Source organism: Piliocolobus tephrosceles, chromosome 15 (genome assembly GCF_002776525.5).
Source record: "Piliocolobus tephrosceles isolate RC106 chromosome 15, ASM277652v3, whole genome shotgun sequence".
NCBI lineage: Eukaryota > Metazoa > Chordata > Mammalia > Primates > Cercopithecidae > Piliocolobus > Piliocolobus tephrosceles.
In genome coordinates, this window is record NC_045448.1 from 85,584,913 (window position 1) to 85,601,624 (window position 16,712).

Here is a 16,712-nt window from a genome sequence, read left to right on the forward strand (position 1 = left end):
CATCTTCACTCTGGAGACTTAAAGCCAGGTAAGACAGATATGTGAACACGTCAGTTTCTAGCATTTTTACAGTTTTTATGAACAATGTCTATCACTAGACATTGTACTAGACACTAAATCTAGGTGTGCATCATCACACCTAAATGCATCATCACTAATTTTCACAGAAATCATGTTTAGAGATATGTGGCCTCCCCAGAAACCCATGACCAGTATAATTGGAGGTCCAGGAAATTGGAGGACAGGGAAGAGATGTGGCTAAGGAATTTATCTTTTATGTCTATCTAAGACTATACTTCAATTTCAAGTTATATTTTAAGGATGTTCTTTAATCCAGGTTTTACTTCTTGTCGAATGATGAACTTCTGGAGATTTTGGCCCAGACACGAAATCCACAGGCTGTGCAGCCACACTTAAGGAAATGCTTCGACTCCATTTCAAAGCTTGAATTTGCTCTCATGCCTCCTGCTGAAGGAAAGATTCCTGGTATTGATGGAGAACCAGAAAAGGTTTATACTAATAATATTTTGGCAATGCTGTCACCAGAGGGAGAAAGGGTGAGGTGCTTTTGTTTATATTTCTTTATTGATGAACTTTGTTACTCTTCTAGGGTTATTCTCGCTCTAAGCATACAGGTACTCTGTTGGCTCAGCAATTTCGAGGATAACCAAGATAAAATTCTTGCCCTCAAAGAGCTCAAAGTCTAACAGAGAAGTAGTCGAACAAACAACTGAAAATCACCACAGAAAATGCAATAACGAAGACATGTGTTCTGTTGGAAATATAGTGGAGAAAACTAGAACCATGTCTGATTTAACTCCCCACAAGAGGCACAGTAGTGGACTGGTTAAGAGTACTGGTTCAGTAACAGACAAGCAGAGAGCCAAATCAGGAATGAACTTCCATTCACAATTGCTTCAAAGAGAATAAAATACCTAGGAATCCAACTTACAAGGGATGTAAAGGACCTCTTCAAGGAGAACTACAAACCACTGCTCAGTGAAATAAAAGAGGACACTAACAAATGGAAGAACATACCATGCTCATGGATAGGAAGAATCAATATCGTGAAAATGGCCATACTGCCCAAGGTTATTTATAGATTCAATGCCATCCCCATCAAGCTACCAATGAGTTTCTTCACAGAATTGGAAAAAACGGCTTTAAAGTTCATATGGAACCAAAAAAGAGCCTGCATTGCCAAGACAATCCTAAGTCAAAAGGACAAAGCTGGAGGCGTCACGCTACCTGACTTCAAACAATACTACAAGGCTACAGTAACCAAAACAGCATGGTACTGGTACCAAAACAGAGATATAGACCAATGGAACAGAACAGAGTCCTCAGAAATAATACCACACATCTACAGCCATCTGATCTTTGACAAACCTGAGAGAAACAAGAAATGGGGAAAGGATTCCCTATTTAATAAATGGTGCTGGGAAAATTGGCTAGCCATAAGTAGAAAGCTGAAACTGGATCCTTTCCTTACTCCTTATACGAAAATTAATTCAAGATGGATTAGAGACTTAAATGTTAGACCTAATACCATAAAAACCCTAGAAGAAAACCTAGGTAATACCATTCAGGACATAGGCATGGGCAAGGACTTCATGTCTAAAACACCAAAAGCAACAGCAACAAAAGCCAAAATTGACAAATGGGATCTAATTAAACTAAAGAGCTTCCACACAGCAAAAGAAACTACCATCAGAGTGAACAGGCAACCTACAGAATGGGAGAAAATTTTTGCAATCTACTCATCAGACAAAGGGCTAATATCCAGAACCTACTAAGAACTCAAACAAATTTACAAGAAAAAAACAAACAACCCCATCAAAAAGTTGGCAAAGGATATGAACAGACATTTCTCAAAAGAAGACATTCATACAGCCAAAAGACACATGAAAAAATGCTCATCATCGCTGGCCGTCAGAGAAATGCAAATCAAAACCACAATGAGATACCATCTCACACCAGTTAGAATGGCGATCATTAAAAAGTCAGGAAACAACAGTTGCTAGAGAGGACGTGGAGAAATAGGAACACTTTTACACTGTTGGTGGGATTGTAAACTAGTTCAACCATTATAGAAAACAGTATGGCGATTCCTCAAGGATCTAGAACTAGAAGTACCATATGACCCAGCCATCCCATTACTGGGTATATTCCCAAAGGATTATAAATCACGCTGCTATAAAGACACATGCACACATATGTTTATTGCGGCACTATTCACAATAGCAAAGACTTGGAATCAACCCAAATGTGCATCAGTGACAGACTGGATTAAGAAAATGTGGCACAAATACACCATGGAATACTATGCAGCCATAAAAAAGGATGAGTTTGTGTCCTTTGTAGGGACATGGATGCAGCTGGAAACCATCATTCTCAGCAAACTATTGCAAGAACAGAAAACCGAACACTGCATGTTCTCACTCATAGGTGGCAACTGAACAATGAGATCACTTGGACTTGGGAAGGGGAACATCACACACTGGGGCCTATCATGGGGAGCGGGGAGGGGAGAGGGATTGCATTGGGAGTTATACTTGATATAAATGATGAATTGATGGGTGCTGACGAGTTGATGGGTGCAGCACACCAACATGGCACAAGTATACATATGTAACAAACCTGCACATTATGTACATGTACCCTAGAACTTAAAGTATAATAATAATAATAATAATAATAATAATAATAAAAGAAAGAAAGAAATGTCTCTCCACCCTCTGAAGCGCTCTGGGAGGCAGGGACTGTTTCACTTGTTCATGGATCTCCTGAATCAAACATGGCAAAAACTCAATATAGACTGAATGCATTGAATTACAAGGAGGAAAAACCAAGGCCACATGTTATGGGCTGAATTGTGTCCCCTGTCCCCAGATCATATGTTGAAGTCCTAACTCGGCGTCTCAGAATGTGGCTGTATTTGGAAATAGGGTCTTTAAAGATGTGATAAGCTAAAATGAGGCCACTAGGGTAAGCCCTAATCCAGCATGACGGGTGTGCTTATAAGAAGAGATTTGGACACAGACAGACACAGAGGGAAGCTCATATAAAGACATAGGGAAAGAGTGTTCAGAAGAAACCAATCCTGCAGACACCTTGTTCTTAGACGTCTAGTCTTCAGAATTATGAGAAAACAAACTTCTGTTGTGTAAGCCACCCCATTTGTGGTACTTTGCTATGGTAGTCTCACAAAGTATACATCATATTTCCTTGACATTTAAATTTAAGCACACCAAGTAATTTAAAAGCTAAAGTAACCTGTATTTCTTTCCAAAATAATTTGTTTCTGTCATAAAATCCCCCAAAATCTTGATACTGCCGAAGTAATTCAATCGGAGGCTGAGAGCCATAGTGATCCAGTCTGGGCATGTTTAAATCATCAACAAAAATCACAATTCGTTTGTTTCCCGGTGCTCCTAGGGAAATAAAATGAATTTAATTTAAGAATTATGATTTTCCCCTAGAAAATGTAAGACAAAGCTAGGGTATGACTTTGGACTCAATGACATCCTATAGGTCACAAAGAGCTCAGTTCTGAGTCCTGCCCGGAGGAAGAGACTTCCTTCTGGCCCCACCCAGGCCCTTGCAGGAAGATGTGCTCCTGGTCAGGACGTCCATGTTGTCATGCCAGGTGGCCCCTTATCCTCACTGTGAGGGCACAAGATGGTGGCCTCTCTACAGCAAGGAGTGAACTTTTCTCTGTCTCAGCCACTGCCCTCAGCAACTGTGCGGCTTAGGCATGAGTGAGGAACATCAGTTTCTTTCCATAGTAGGAAGAGGAAGAATGCCAAATTTTCCTTTCATAAATGTCATCACGGCACCCTCACAGGGAAAACAGATTAGATATTCAAAAGCGTCCTGATCACATCAAAGGGAAATCCAGTGCAGTGGGGCTGCACAATGCCACATTTAAATAAATATACACACATTAGAAATACACACATTAGAAAAAGGAATGAGTGATAGCAGAGGAAAGAGAAACCCGATGGGCAAATAGCCATGTCTCTGTGGTTGGGATAATTACGGGAGGTGATTCCAAGGCAAAATGAGTGATTCACTCCATCCTGTGGCCCCCTGGAAGCCAAGTAGCAGGATGGGGGGGGGGGCAAGGAAGGGGTCTAAGAGAAACCTTTGTAAAAATTTGGGGTCTCCACCAGAAAATAGACTGGCATCTGTTGCCCCTTGCCTACCTGAGCAGGAGAGAGGGGACAGAAAGAGGAGGCAGTGAAGCAGCTGGCAGCACCATTGTTTGGCGTGACACGGCCTGCTAGATGGTGGGCAATGTGGGAGGCAGCTAAGCCTGAGCCCTGACTGGTGCACCACCCCAGAGACTGTGGACTGAGCAAGTAGCCCCAGTTGCAAGAGGCTGCAGATGGACTGCTGGAGAGTGAGGGCTGAGGTCCTGACTCCCACCCACAGGGAAACATCCAGTGTGAGGCCAATGCCTGACCTACAGTTCTTTTGGGAGTTGCTTACAAGAGCCCACTCCTGAAAGCCTGCCTCACAGACAGCATGGACACCACTCAGTGCCAGCTACAGAAGCAGGGACCAGCCACAGAGAGGCCCATCTGAGCACTGGTTAGAGACAAGAAACTTGTCCTTTCCTCCTTCTTCTCCATTCCCTGCATACTCCAGCCTCCTACGGGGAGGTTGGGGAAGAGTGACGAGCATCCCATGACCCCTTCACCTCCAGTATGTACCTGCAGCCACAAACCTGGCTTATGACAGAGGAGAGGAGGAACTTTGAATTGGGTATTGGATTGAGGCCTTAGACTGGCCCAGACTCCAAATGTCTGAAGGTGACCAGAAAGTTATGCCAGTTATCTAAGCAGTTAATAAGGGAGGGTGGGGAAGCTACCACAAAACCTGGCTGAAAGTACTGACTGAAGAAAAAACCAAAACAGTCTCATACTTATTCCTCAGAATTCAGATAATCCAATGTGCCAAAGATACAGAGGTTTGTTTATTTTAAATAAGGTGAAATCAGTGCATGTTGGAAGAACCTGGGTGTAGAGAGGGAGAGCCATGGAGTGGCAGAGATTGAAGATGTTCTGAGTTGAAGGTGATGATAGAAATAAATGACTTGCTTGGCAACACTAAGACATCTACATAGCTAGCATAAAAACGCCATCAACAGAATCACCTTTACAAGTAAATTAAGCAAATAAAATATCCAATTGTCATTTTATTACATGTACTATTTATGTCATTTATTAGCTTAATGATAATTTCTGTGGGACAAACTAAAATAATGATTCTTACCTAGAATATTTTTTCTTTTTCTCTCCAGTTTTGACTCAATGATCTCCTGTGTCGTTGCAGATGAAGTTTGAGCAGAAAAATTCAGATAAACAGGGACATAACCAGCTGATTCTTGAATTTTATTTAGCAATCCTTTTGCAATCACAGACTTAAATTAAAATAAGTTAATTAATGTCACATCAATATAATCTCTTTCAGTTATATCTGTAATAATTTGGCACAATAAGTAAGAAACACGATAAAAAGAGAGAGGTTAAAACCAGACTGAAATGTCTGCTTTCTCTTATTGGAGATTCCGTTTAGTTATATTTTTCAGAACCAAAGAGATACTCTAATCTGCACTATCTTAGCAAAATGTTTTAATTTAATTTCATGCCAAAATCCATCTTGGCTACTCTTCAAGCCAATTTATGGAAAGAGTCACAGAAAGATGCAAATTTCTTTTAGAATAAATTTTTTGGGAAACAGTGAAATTTTACATGGATTCTCCAAAACTTACAAGCCTCAACAGTATTCCTCCCTCCGTTCTACTTTAACAAAAAACCCCAGATAATCAAGGATACCATTGTTGTATCAGATATAAGTGAACAGGTAGGAGGGGATGGGCTGATCTCTATCAACAGTCTTTTGGGAATGCAAACTCCTCTGGCCAGTTCCCATCCAACCAGTGCAGTGGCAGCCCCCAAAACACCAAGGAATAAAACATAAAAGCCCCTAAACACAAATGCTGGCCTACAGGGCTCTCTAGTTCATACAGTATCAACTCCAAGAATGCATTCAGAAACCGGCAAACTTTAGAACAATTCCTAGGATCAATATAGATTCAGCATAACATTCTTCCTGCAAAAGCGCTAAAAGCTAAAAAAAAATTCCTCTCAGAAATAATATTACTTCTGGTGCTAACAATTTTAAGTCCACCATGCCCTCACATTTGGAGAGGACTTCTTGTTTGATGTAAGTTTCCTACCTTGCCCACTCCAGTTATTCCAGTAAACAACACAGAATGCTTGACTGCCAGTAGTTTTTCCATTAGGTACCCATAGCGCACTGTGTCAGTTGTGGGGACAAGCATTTCAAAAAATGGAACATCTCTGTTGTATTTGAAGGTAGGTATGATTCGTTCCCAGGGATCCAACCGTTTGGTGTCAAAGTCCATATGAATGCTCCACAGATCACCAGAACTGGGAAGCTAAAGTACAAAATTAAACACCACTTTCAATAGGGAATAAGCAATATTGACACACAGTAGTAGATATATTTATATAGAAACAAAGGCAGTCAAAAAACCTAAATGGATTTGGATTTCTTTTTTCTTTGTAGATACATAGTTATTTAGGTATCTGAGACTAGTGATTTAAACCAAATCATGCAACACAATGCATGAAAATACCTGTTTTAGCGATTATATTAAAACCCATGCCAGAATTGTAAAGCATTTTTAATTAAATGTAACATTCAGGGGCTTACTCTATGCCAAATACTATCTCTGATGCTGAGGACAAGTGCTGAATGAGATCCAGCCTCTGTCTTCAATGACCTGGTAATCCCCCTGAGGGACATAAGCACTTCAGTTAATACCCATGGGGAAATAAGGGCTCTAAAGGAGTTTATTACAATCACACACACACACACACACACACACACACACAGCGATGGCTCATTTCTACTTGCAGGGGAGTTATGGTGATGGCTACAGATTCAGGAAGGCTTCCAGGGGTGGTAATGCTACAACTCAGACTTGAAGAACAAGCTGGAGTCAGATGGGCAAAAAAGGGATGGCATGGGGTGGGAAAGAATGGGTTCAGGATTCAGACTAAAAAAATAGGATTAGAAGTCTGATGCCATGGAAAATATGGTGTATGCTGGGAAGCACGAGAGCGCTGCATACAGTGAGACGAGGCTGGAAATACAGATGGGCCAAGTTTTAAAAGCTTTACTTTTTAAAGATCTTAGAGCAACAGTTCAGTGTGGGATTCTAAGCAGGTAGGTAACATAATCAGATTGCATTTCAGAAGTTTCATTCTGGCAGCTGTACAGAGCAATATTGCTTCAAGGTCATTTGACAGTGACTTTTAGTAAGAAATTCATTTTTCATTGTGACTCTGTACATACATATATATGTGTATCTACAAACATGTAAAATATTTACCTCTACTATGTGCAATTCACTACTTTTTTTTTATTGTTATCCAGAATCAAAGGTTTTTTTTTTTATTTTTTTATTATACTTTAAGTTCTAGGGTACATGTGCACAATGTTCAGGTTTGTTACATATACGTTGGTGTGCTGCACCCATTAAATCATCATTTACATTAGTTATATTTCCTAATGCTATCCCTCCTCCCTCCCCCACCCCACAATAGGCCCCAGTGTGTGATGTTCCCTGCCCTGTGTCCAAGTGTTCTCATTGTTCAATTCCCACCTATGAGTGAGAACATGTGGTGTTTGGTTTTCTATCCTTGTGATAGTTTGCTCAGAATGATGGTTTCCAGCTTCATCCATGTCCCTACAAAAGGACACGAACTCATCCATTTTTATGGCTGCATAGTATTCCATGGTGTATATGTGCCACATTTTCTTAATCCAGTCTATCATTGATGGACATATGGGTTGGTTCCAAGTCTTTGCTATTGTGAATAGTGCCGCAATAAACATACATGTGCATGTGTCTTTATAGCAGCATGATTTATAATCCTTTGGGTATATACCCAGTGATGGGATGGCTGGGTCAAATGGTATTTCTAGTTCTAGATCCTTGAGGAATCGCCACACTGTCTTCCACAATGGTTGAACTAGTTTACAGTCCCACCAACAGCGTAAAAGTGTTCCTATTTCTCCACATCCTCTCCAGCACCTGTTGTTTCCTGACTTTTTAATGATTGCCATTCTAACTGGTGTGAGATGGTATCTCATTGTGGTTTTGATTTGCGTTTCTCTGATGGCCAGTGATGATGAGCATTTTTTCATGTGTCTGTTGGCTGCATAAATATCTTCTTTTGAGAAGTGTCTATTCATATCCTTTGCCCACTTTTTGATCGGGTTGTTTGATTTTTTTCTTGTAAATTTGTTTAAGTTCTTTGTAGATTCTGGATATTAGCCCTTTGTCAGATGGGTAGATTGTAAAAATTTTCTCCCATTCTGTGGGCTGCGTATTCACTCTGACAGTAGTTTCTTTTGCTGTGCAGAAGCGCCTTAGTTTAATTAGATCCCATTTGTCTGTTTTGGCTTTTGCTGCCATTGCTTTTGGTGTTTTAGTCATGAAGTCCTTGCCCATGCCTATGTCCTGTATGGTATTGCCTAGGTTTTCTTCTAGGGTTTTTATGGTTTTAGGTCTGACATTTAAATCTTTAATCCATCTTGAAATAATTTTTGTATAAGGTGTAAGGAAGGGATCCAGTTTCAGCTTTCTACATATGGTTAGCCAGTATTCCCAGCACCATTTATTAAATAGGGAATCCTTTCCCCATTTCTTGTTTTTCTCAGGTTTGTCAAAGATCAGATAGTTGTAGATGTGTGGTATTATTTCTGAGGGCTCTGTTCTGTTCCATTGGTCTGCATCTCTGTTTTGGTACCAGTACTATGCTGTTTTGGTTACTGTAGCCTTGTAGTATAGTTTGAAGTCAGGTAGCGTGATGCCTCCAGCTTTGTTCTTTTTGCTTAGGATTGTCTTGGCAATGCGGGCTCTTTTTTGTTCCATATGAACTTTAAAGCCGTTTTTTCCAATTCTGTGAAGAAAGTCATTGGTAGCTTGATGGAGATGGCATTGAATATATAAATTACCTTGGGCAGTATGGCCAATTTCACAATATTGATTCTTCCTATCCATGAGCATGGTATGTTCTTCCATTTGTTTGAGTCATCTTTTATTTCATTGAGCAGTGGTTTGTAGTTCTCCTTGAAGAGGTCCTTCACATCCCTTGTAAGTTGGATTCCTAGATATTTTATCCTTTGAAGCAATTGTGAGTAGGAGTTCACTCATGATTTGGCTCTCTGTTAGTCTGTTACTGGTGTATAAGAATGCTTGTGATTTTTGCACATTGATTTTATATCCTGAGACTTTGCTGAAATTGCTCATCAGCTTACGGAGATTTTGGGCTGAGACAGTGGGGTTTTCTAAATATACAATCATGTATTCTGAAAACCGGGACAATTTGGCTTCCTCTTTTCCTAATTGAATACACTTTATTTCTTTCTCCTGCCTGATTGCCCTAGCCAGAACTTCCAACACTATGTTGAATAGGAGTGGTGAGAGAGGGCATCCCTGTCTTGTGCCAGTTTTCAAAGAGAATGCTTCCAGTTTTTGACCATTCAGTATGATATTGGCTGTGGGTTTTTCATAAATAGCTCTTATTATTTTGAGATATGTCCCATCAATACCTAGTTTATTAAGAGTTTTTAGCATGAAGTGCTGTTGAATTTTGTTGAAGGCCCTTTCTGCATCTATTGAGATAATCATGTGGTTTTTGTCATTGGTTCTGTGTATATGATGGATTACGTTTATTGAATTGCGTATGTTGAACCAGCCTTGCATCCCAGGGATGAGCTTTTTGATGTGCTGCTGGATTTGATTTGCCAGTATTTTATTGAGGACTTTTGCATTGATGTTCATCAGGGATATTGGTCTAAAATTCACTTTCTTTGTTGTGTCTCTGCCAGGCTTTGGTATCAGGAGGATGCTGGTCTCATAAAATGAGTGAGGAAGAATTCCCTCTTTTTCTATTGATTGGAATAGTTTCAGAAGGAATGGTACCAGCTCCTCTTTGTATCTCTGGTAGAATTCGGCTATAAATCCATCTGGTCCTGGACTTTTTTTGGTTGGTAGGCTATTAATTATTGCCTCAATTTCAGAGCCTGCTATTGGTCTATTCAGGGATTCAGCTTCTTCCTGGTTTAGTCTTGGGAGAGTGTAAGTGTCCAGGAAATTATCCATTTCTTCTAGATTTTCTAGTTGATTTGTGTAGAGGTGTTTATAGTATTCTCTGATGGTAGTTTGTATTTCTGTGGGGCGGTGGTGATATCCCCTTTATCATTTTTTATTGTGTCTATTTATTCTTCTCTCTTTTCTTCTTTATTAGTCTTGCTAGCAGTCTATCAATTTTGTTGATTTTTTCAAAAAACAAGCTCCTGGATTCATTGATTTTTTGAAGGGTTTATTGTGCCTCTATCTCCTTGAGTTCTGCTCTGATCTTAGTTATTCCTTGCCTTCTGCTAGCTTTTGAATGCGTTTGCTCTTGCTTTTCTAGTTCGTTTAATTGTGATGTTAGGGTGTCAGTTTTAGATATTTTCTGCTTTCTCTTGTGGGCATTTAGTGCTATAAATTTGTCTCTACACACTGCTTTAAATGTACCCCAGAGATTCTGGTATGTTGTATCTTTGTTTTCATTGGTTTCTTTTTTTTTTTTTTTTTTGTGAGATGGAGTCTCGCTCTGTCGCCTGGGCTGGAGTGCAGTGGCCGGATCTCAGCTCACTGCAAGCTCCGCCTCCCGGGTTTATGCCATTCTCCTGCCTCAGCCTCCCCAGTAGCTGGGACTACAGGCGCCCGCCACCTCGCCCGGCTTGTTTTTTGTATTTTTTAGTAGAGACGGGGTTTCATGGTGTTAGCCAGGATGGTCTTGATCTCCTGACCTTGTGATCCGCCCATCTCGGCCTCCCAAAGTGCTGGGATTACAGGCTTGAGCCACAGCGCCTGGCCCATTGGTTTCAAAGAACATCTTTATTTCTGCTTTCATTTTGTTATGTACCCTGTAGTCATCCAGGAGCAGGTTGTTCAGTTTCCATGTAGTTGTGCAGTTTTGAGTGAGTTTCTTAATCCAGAGTTCTAGTTTGATGGCACTGTGGTTTGAGAGACAGTTTGTTGTGATTTCTGTCCTTTTACATTTGCTGAGGAGTGCTTTAATTCCAACTATGTAGCCAATTTTGGAATAAAAGCGATGTGGTGCTGAAAAGAATGTATATTCTGTTGATTTGGGGTGGAGAGTTCTGTAGATGTCTATTAGGTCCACTTGGTGCAGAGATAAGCTCAAGTCGTGGATATCCTTGTTTACTTTCTGTCTCGATCTGTCTAATGTTGACAGTGGGGTGTTAAGGTCTCCCATTATTATTGTGTGGGAGTCTAAGTCTCTTTGTAGGTCTCTAAGGACTTGCTTTATGAATCTGGGTGCTCCTGTATTGGGTGCATATGTTTAGGATAGTTAGCTCTTCTTGTTGAATTGATCCCTTTACCATTATGTAATGGCCTTCTTTGTCTCTTTTGATCTTTGATGGTTTAAAGTCTGTTTTATCAGAGACTAGGATTGCAACCCCTGCTTTTTTTGTTTTCCATTTGCTTGGTAGATCTTCCTGCATCCCTTGATTTTGAGCCTATGTGTGTCACTGCATGTGAGATGGGTCTCCTGAATACAGCAAACTGATGAGTCTTGACTCTTTATCCAATTTGCCAGTCTGTGTCTTTTAATTGCAGCATTTAGCCCAGTTACATTTAAGGTTAATATTGTTATATGTGAATTTGATCCTGTCATTATGATGTTACCTGGTTATTTTGCTCATTAGTTGATGCAGTTTCTTCCTAGCATCAATGGTCTTTACAATTTGGCATGTTTTTGCAATGGCTTGTACTGGTTGTTCCTTTCCATGTTTGGTGCTTCCTTCAGGAGCTCTGGTAAGGCAGGCCTGGTGGTGACAAAATCTCTCAGCATTTGCTTGTCTGTAAAGGATTTTATTTCTCCTTCACATATGAAACTTAATTTGGCTGGATATGAAATTCTGGGTTTAAAATTCTTTCCTTTAAGAATGTTGAATATTGGCCCCCACTCTCTTCTGGCTTGTAGAGTTTCTGCCGAGAGATCCGCTGTTAGTCTGATGGGCTTCCCTTTGTGGGTAACCTGACTTTTCTTTCTGGCTGCCCTTAATATTTTTTCCTTCATTTCAACTTTGGTGAATCTGGAGTTGCTCTTCTCGAGGAGTATCTTTGTGGTGTTCTCTGTATTTCCTGAATTTGAATGTTGGCCTGCCTTGCTAGGTTGGGGAAGTTCTCCTGGATAATATCCTGCAGAGTGTTTTCCAACTTGGTTCCATTCTCCCCATCAGTTTTCAGGTACATCAATCAGATGTAGATTTGGTCTTTTCACGTAGTCCCCTATTTCTTGGACACTTTGTTCATTTCTTTTCACTCTTTTTTCTCTAAACTTCTTTTCTTACTTCATTTCATTCATTTGATCTTCATTCACTGATACCCTTTCTTCCACTTGATTGAATCGGCTGCTGAAGCTTGTGTATCCATCATGTAGTTCTCGTGCCATGGTTTTCAGCTCCATCAGGTCATTTAAGGTCTTCTCTATGCTGTTTATTCTAGTTAGTCATTTGTCTAATCTTTTTTCAAGGTTTTTAGCTTCTTTGCGATGGGTTCGAACATCCCCCTTTAGCTCGGAGAAGTTTGTTATTACTGATCATCTGAAGCTTTCTTCTCTCAACTCGTCAAAGTCATTCTCCGTCCAGCTTTGTTCCATTGCTGGCAAGGAGTTGCGTTCCTTTTGAGGAGAAGAGGTGTTTGATTTTTAGAATTTTCAGCATTTCTGCTCTTGTTTCTCCCCATCTTTGTGGTTTTATCTACCTTTGGTCTTTGATGATGGTGATGTACAGATGGGGTTTTGGTATGGATATCCTTTCTGTTTGTTTTTTTCCTTCTAACAGTCAGGACCCTCAGCTGCAGGTCTGTTGGAATTTGCTGGAGGTCCACTATAGACCCTGTTTGACTGGGTATCATCAGTGGAGGCTGCAGAACAGCAAATATTGCAGAATGGTAAATGTTGCTGGCTGATCCTTCCTCTGGAAGCTTCATCTCAGAGGGACACCCAGATGTATGAGGTGTTGGTCGGCCCCTACTGGGAGATGTCTCCCAGTTAGGCTACTCAGGGGTCAGGGACCACTTGAGGAGGCAGTCTGTCCATTCTCAGATCTCAAACTCTGTGCTGGGAGAACCACTACTCTCTTCAAAGCTGTCAGACAGGGACGTTTAAATCTGCAGAAGTTTTTGCTGCCTTTTGTTCAGTTACGACCTGCCCCCAGAGGTGGAGTCTACAGAGGCAGAGAGGCATTATTGAGCTGCGGTGGGCTCCACCCAGTTAGAGCTTCCTGGCTGCTTTGTTTACCTACTCAAGCCTTAGCAATGGTGGACGCCCCTCCCCAAGCCTTGTTGCTGTCTTGTAGTTCAGTCTCAGACTGCTGTGCTAGCAGTGAGCGAGGCTCTGTGGGCATAGGACCCTCTGAACCAGGCGTAGGATATAATCTCCTGGTGTGTCATTTGCTAAGACTGTTGGAAAAGAGCAGTATTAGGGTGGGAGTGTCCCGATTTTCCAGGTACCATCTGTCATGGCTTCCCTTGGCTAGGAAAAGGAATTACCCAACTCCTTGTGCTTCCTGGGTGAGGCGATGCGCCATCCCGCTCTGTGGGCTGCACCCACTGTCTGACAAGCCCCAGTGAGATGAACCCAGTACCTCAGTTGGAAATACAGAAATCACCCGTCTTCTGTATCGCTCATGCTGGGAACTGTAGACTGGAGTTGTTCCTATTTGGCCATCTTGGAACCTCCTCAATTCACTCTACTTTCTATTCTTTTTTTTTTTTAAACCTCAAGGTATAACATAACCTTTTTTGTCAAATATTGAGTCTATTTTAGAGAATTTCATATATATAAATATTAATATAACCACCCTAGATTAAAATATAGAACACGTACAGCACCTCAGAAGGCTTCTTTCTTCCACTTCTTTGTCAATACTAGTTTGTCTATTTGATATCCTTTCACCAATGCCACACTCTGAACTGCTGCTGTTTTACTGTCTTGAATTATTCAAGTCATGTAGTTTAAGTCCTCCAAATGTGTGTTCCTTCAAGATTATCTCAGTTATTTTACATTTTTATATACATTTTTGAACGAGATTGTCAGATTTCATGGAAAAAATTTGTTGGGGATTTTGGGACTGAAGTTGCCTAGAATCTTCAAAATATTTTGGAAAGAACTGATAACTTAATAAAAGTATCTCAATCCATGAACATAGTATATCTCTTCATTTATACAGATCTTTTAAAATTTCTCTCAACAATGTTTTGGACTTTTCAGCAGAGGTCTTTCACATCATTCATTAATTTTATTCCTAAGTAGTTGGTATTTTGTTACTTTTATAAATGGTATTCTCTTAAATTTTCATTTGTTAACTCTTTGTGGACCTTATATCCAAGGGCCTTACTAATGTACTTACTAATTGTAATCATTCGTTTGTAGATTTTTTAGGATTTTCTACATATTCAGTCATTTTTTTTCTGCAAATAATGACTATTTTACTTCTTCCTTTCCAAAGTTTACATGTTTTATTTCTTTTTCTTGCCGTATTGCACTAGTTAGACTCTCCAATATAGTGTTTACTGAAAGTTGTAGTCGAGGATATTTCCTTTTTAAAAACTGGGCTGTGATCCTTTCACTTGATTTCATGACCAATTAATAGATTGTGACCTTTAACTTTAAAAACACTGGTAGAGAGGGTGAATTAGATATGACTGGAGCAAAAGCAAAGGAATAATAAATAGGATATTTTAATAGCCCATGGAAGAAATAATAAGAATCTGGGTAATCCAAAGGCAGCAAGGATGAAGACAAAAGGACATATTTAAAAAAAAACACTTAGGTGATAAAATTTATTGAATACTGACATATTATTTAATTTACATTCTATATTCAAATATTGCGATTTTTTCCAATAATATAATTTATAGCTATATTTTTCCAAGTCCAAGATCCAATCCAGGATCATGCGTTGCATTTAATTATCTCTCTTTAGTCTCCTTTTATTCAGAAAAGTCTTTCAACTTTGTCTCTTATGACACAGACATATTTGAAGAATATAGTCCAGTTTATTTTACAAAATATTCATTGGTTTGGGTTTTCCAGGTGTAACCTCATGATTAGATTCAAGTTATACATTTTTGAAATAAATATCACAGAAGCAAGATTACATCTTTCACAGTGCCCCATATTAGGAAGCAGGCACAGGTTTGCCTTGATGTTAGTTAAGTTAAATTGATCATGTAACTAAGGTGCTGTTTACAAGTGTTTTTTTTTTTTTAAGTAAACACTTAGAAACTATGTAAATACTGCTTATCATGAAATCTCTATCCACTAATTAAGTTAAATTGATCATGTAGCTAAGGTGCTGTTTACAAGTTTGTTTTTTTGCTTTTTTTGTTTTGTTTTGTTTAGTAAATACTTAGAAACTATGTAAGTACTGCTTATCATGAAACCTCTACCCACTAATTTCAGTATTCATTGATGATTCCTGCCTAAATCAATTATTACAATAATGGTTGCAAGGTGATGACTTTCTAACTTTATCCATTATTCCTTCTGCATAGGTTAGTTGGTATTAGCTATAAGAAAGAGTTTTTCTTTCTTCCCTACTTATTTATTTAGTCATGCATATTTTTATTATGAGTATGGATTTTTATTTTTATTTTATTACAGATTTTTATTTTACTAAAAGGGTTATGATCCTATACTATGATTATTGATTTTGATGCTTAAATCTATCCAGTTTTGACCAGTGGAAGTCTCTTCAAACTGCCTTCTGTGTTCTTTTGACATGTCACATCATTCTTTGAGCACTTTTTTACTATGCAACATAAAAAAGTTGTTTTGTATTTTCCCTGATCCAGTCTTGAAATCAACTATTTTACTAAGAATTTCTCATTTTCTTTAATGGAGAATGACAATAGTATTTAAAAATAAGTATACCAGATATGCTCATTGCTGCTATCAAGGTGTCTTTGTGTCTAGTTCCTTTCAGCACATGGACTAGAAAATCATATGTATATAAAAATTTATATATATATAAAATGGACTAGAAAATTGATGTATACACACATCAATTTTCATACATTTACTTATTTATTTAAAGACAGAGCCTTGCTCTGTTGCCCAGGCTGGAGTGCAGTGGTAAGATCATAGCTCAGTGCAGCCTCAAACTCCTGGGCTCAAGAGATCCTCTTGCCTCAGCCTCCTGAGTAGCTAGAACTGAGTAGCTAGAACTACAGGTGTGCATCATTGAGCTTGGATACTAAAAATTTTTTTTGTAGAGACAGGAGTCTTGCTATATTGTACAGGCTGGTCTCAAACTCTTGGCCTCAAGTGGTCCTCCTGCCTTAGCCTCCTAAAATACTGGGATTACAGGTGTGAGCCATGTGCCCAGGCAATTTTCATACAATTACATATATGTATGTTAACATTTTGAATATCAATGAGTACTGAGACCTGCAATTCCAATCCAATAAAACAGAGTGCATTCTAACTTTTCTCCTTTCATATTTTTAAATCCCATCTCTAACAGTGAGAAATTCATTGCCATTATTCTCAATATTTACTTAGTCAATCTTAGAATATATA

The 16,712-nt window shown here is 39.3% G+C and overlaps 2 protein-coding genes across 2 annotated transcripts in view; one reads left to right on the top strand and one right to left on the bottom strand.

Moving 5' to 3' along the window:
• Window positions 1-667, top strand: part of LOC113225192 (dynein heavy chain 6, axonemal-like) — a 125,553-nt gene extending 124,886 nt beyond the window's left edge. Inside the window, exons 24-25 of the mRNA XM_026456430.2 lie at window positions 338-509; window positions 611-667. Of these exons, the coding sequence (XP_026312215.1) occupies window positions 338-509; window positions 611-667 (229 nt within the window). The remainder of the gene's footprint in view (window positions 1-337; window positions 510-610) is intronic.
• Window positions 668-3,204: 2,537 nt separating this feature from the next.
• LOC113225191 (dynein heavy chain 6, axonemal-like) overlaps window positions 3,205-16,712 on the bottom strand; it is a 53,485-nt gene continuing 39,977 nt past the window's right edge. Inside the window, exons 12-14 of the mRNA XM_026456429.1 lie at window positions 6,248-6,469; window positions 5,281-5,428; window positions 3,205-3,434 (exon numbers count right to left, since the gene is read on the bottom strand). Of these exons, the coding sequence (XP_026312214.1) occupies window positions 3,205-3,434; window positions 5,281-5,428; window positions 6,248-6,469 (600 nt within the window). The remainder of the gene's footprint in view (window positions 3,435-5,280; window positions 5,429-6,247; window positions 6,470-16,712) is intronic.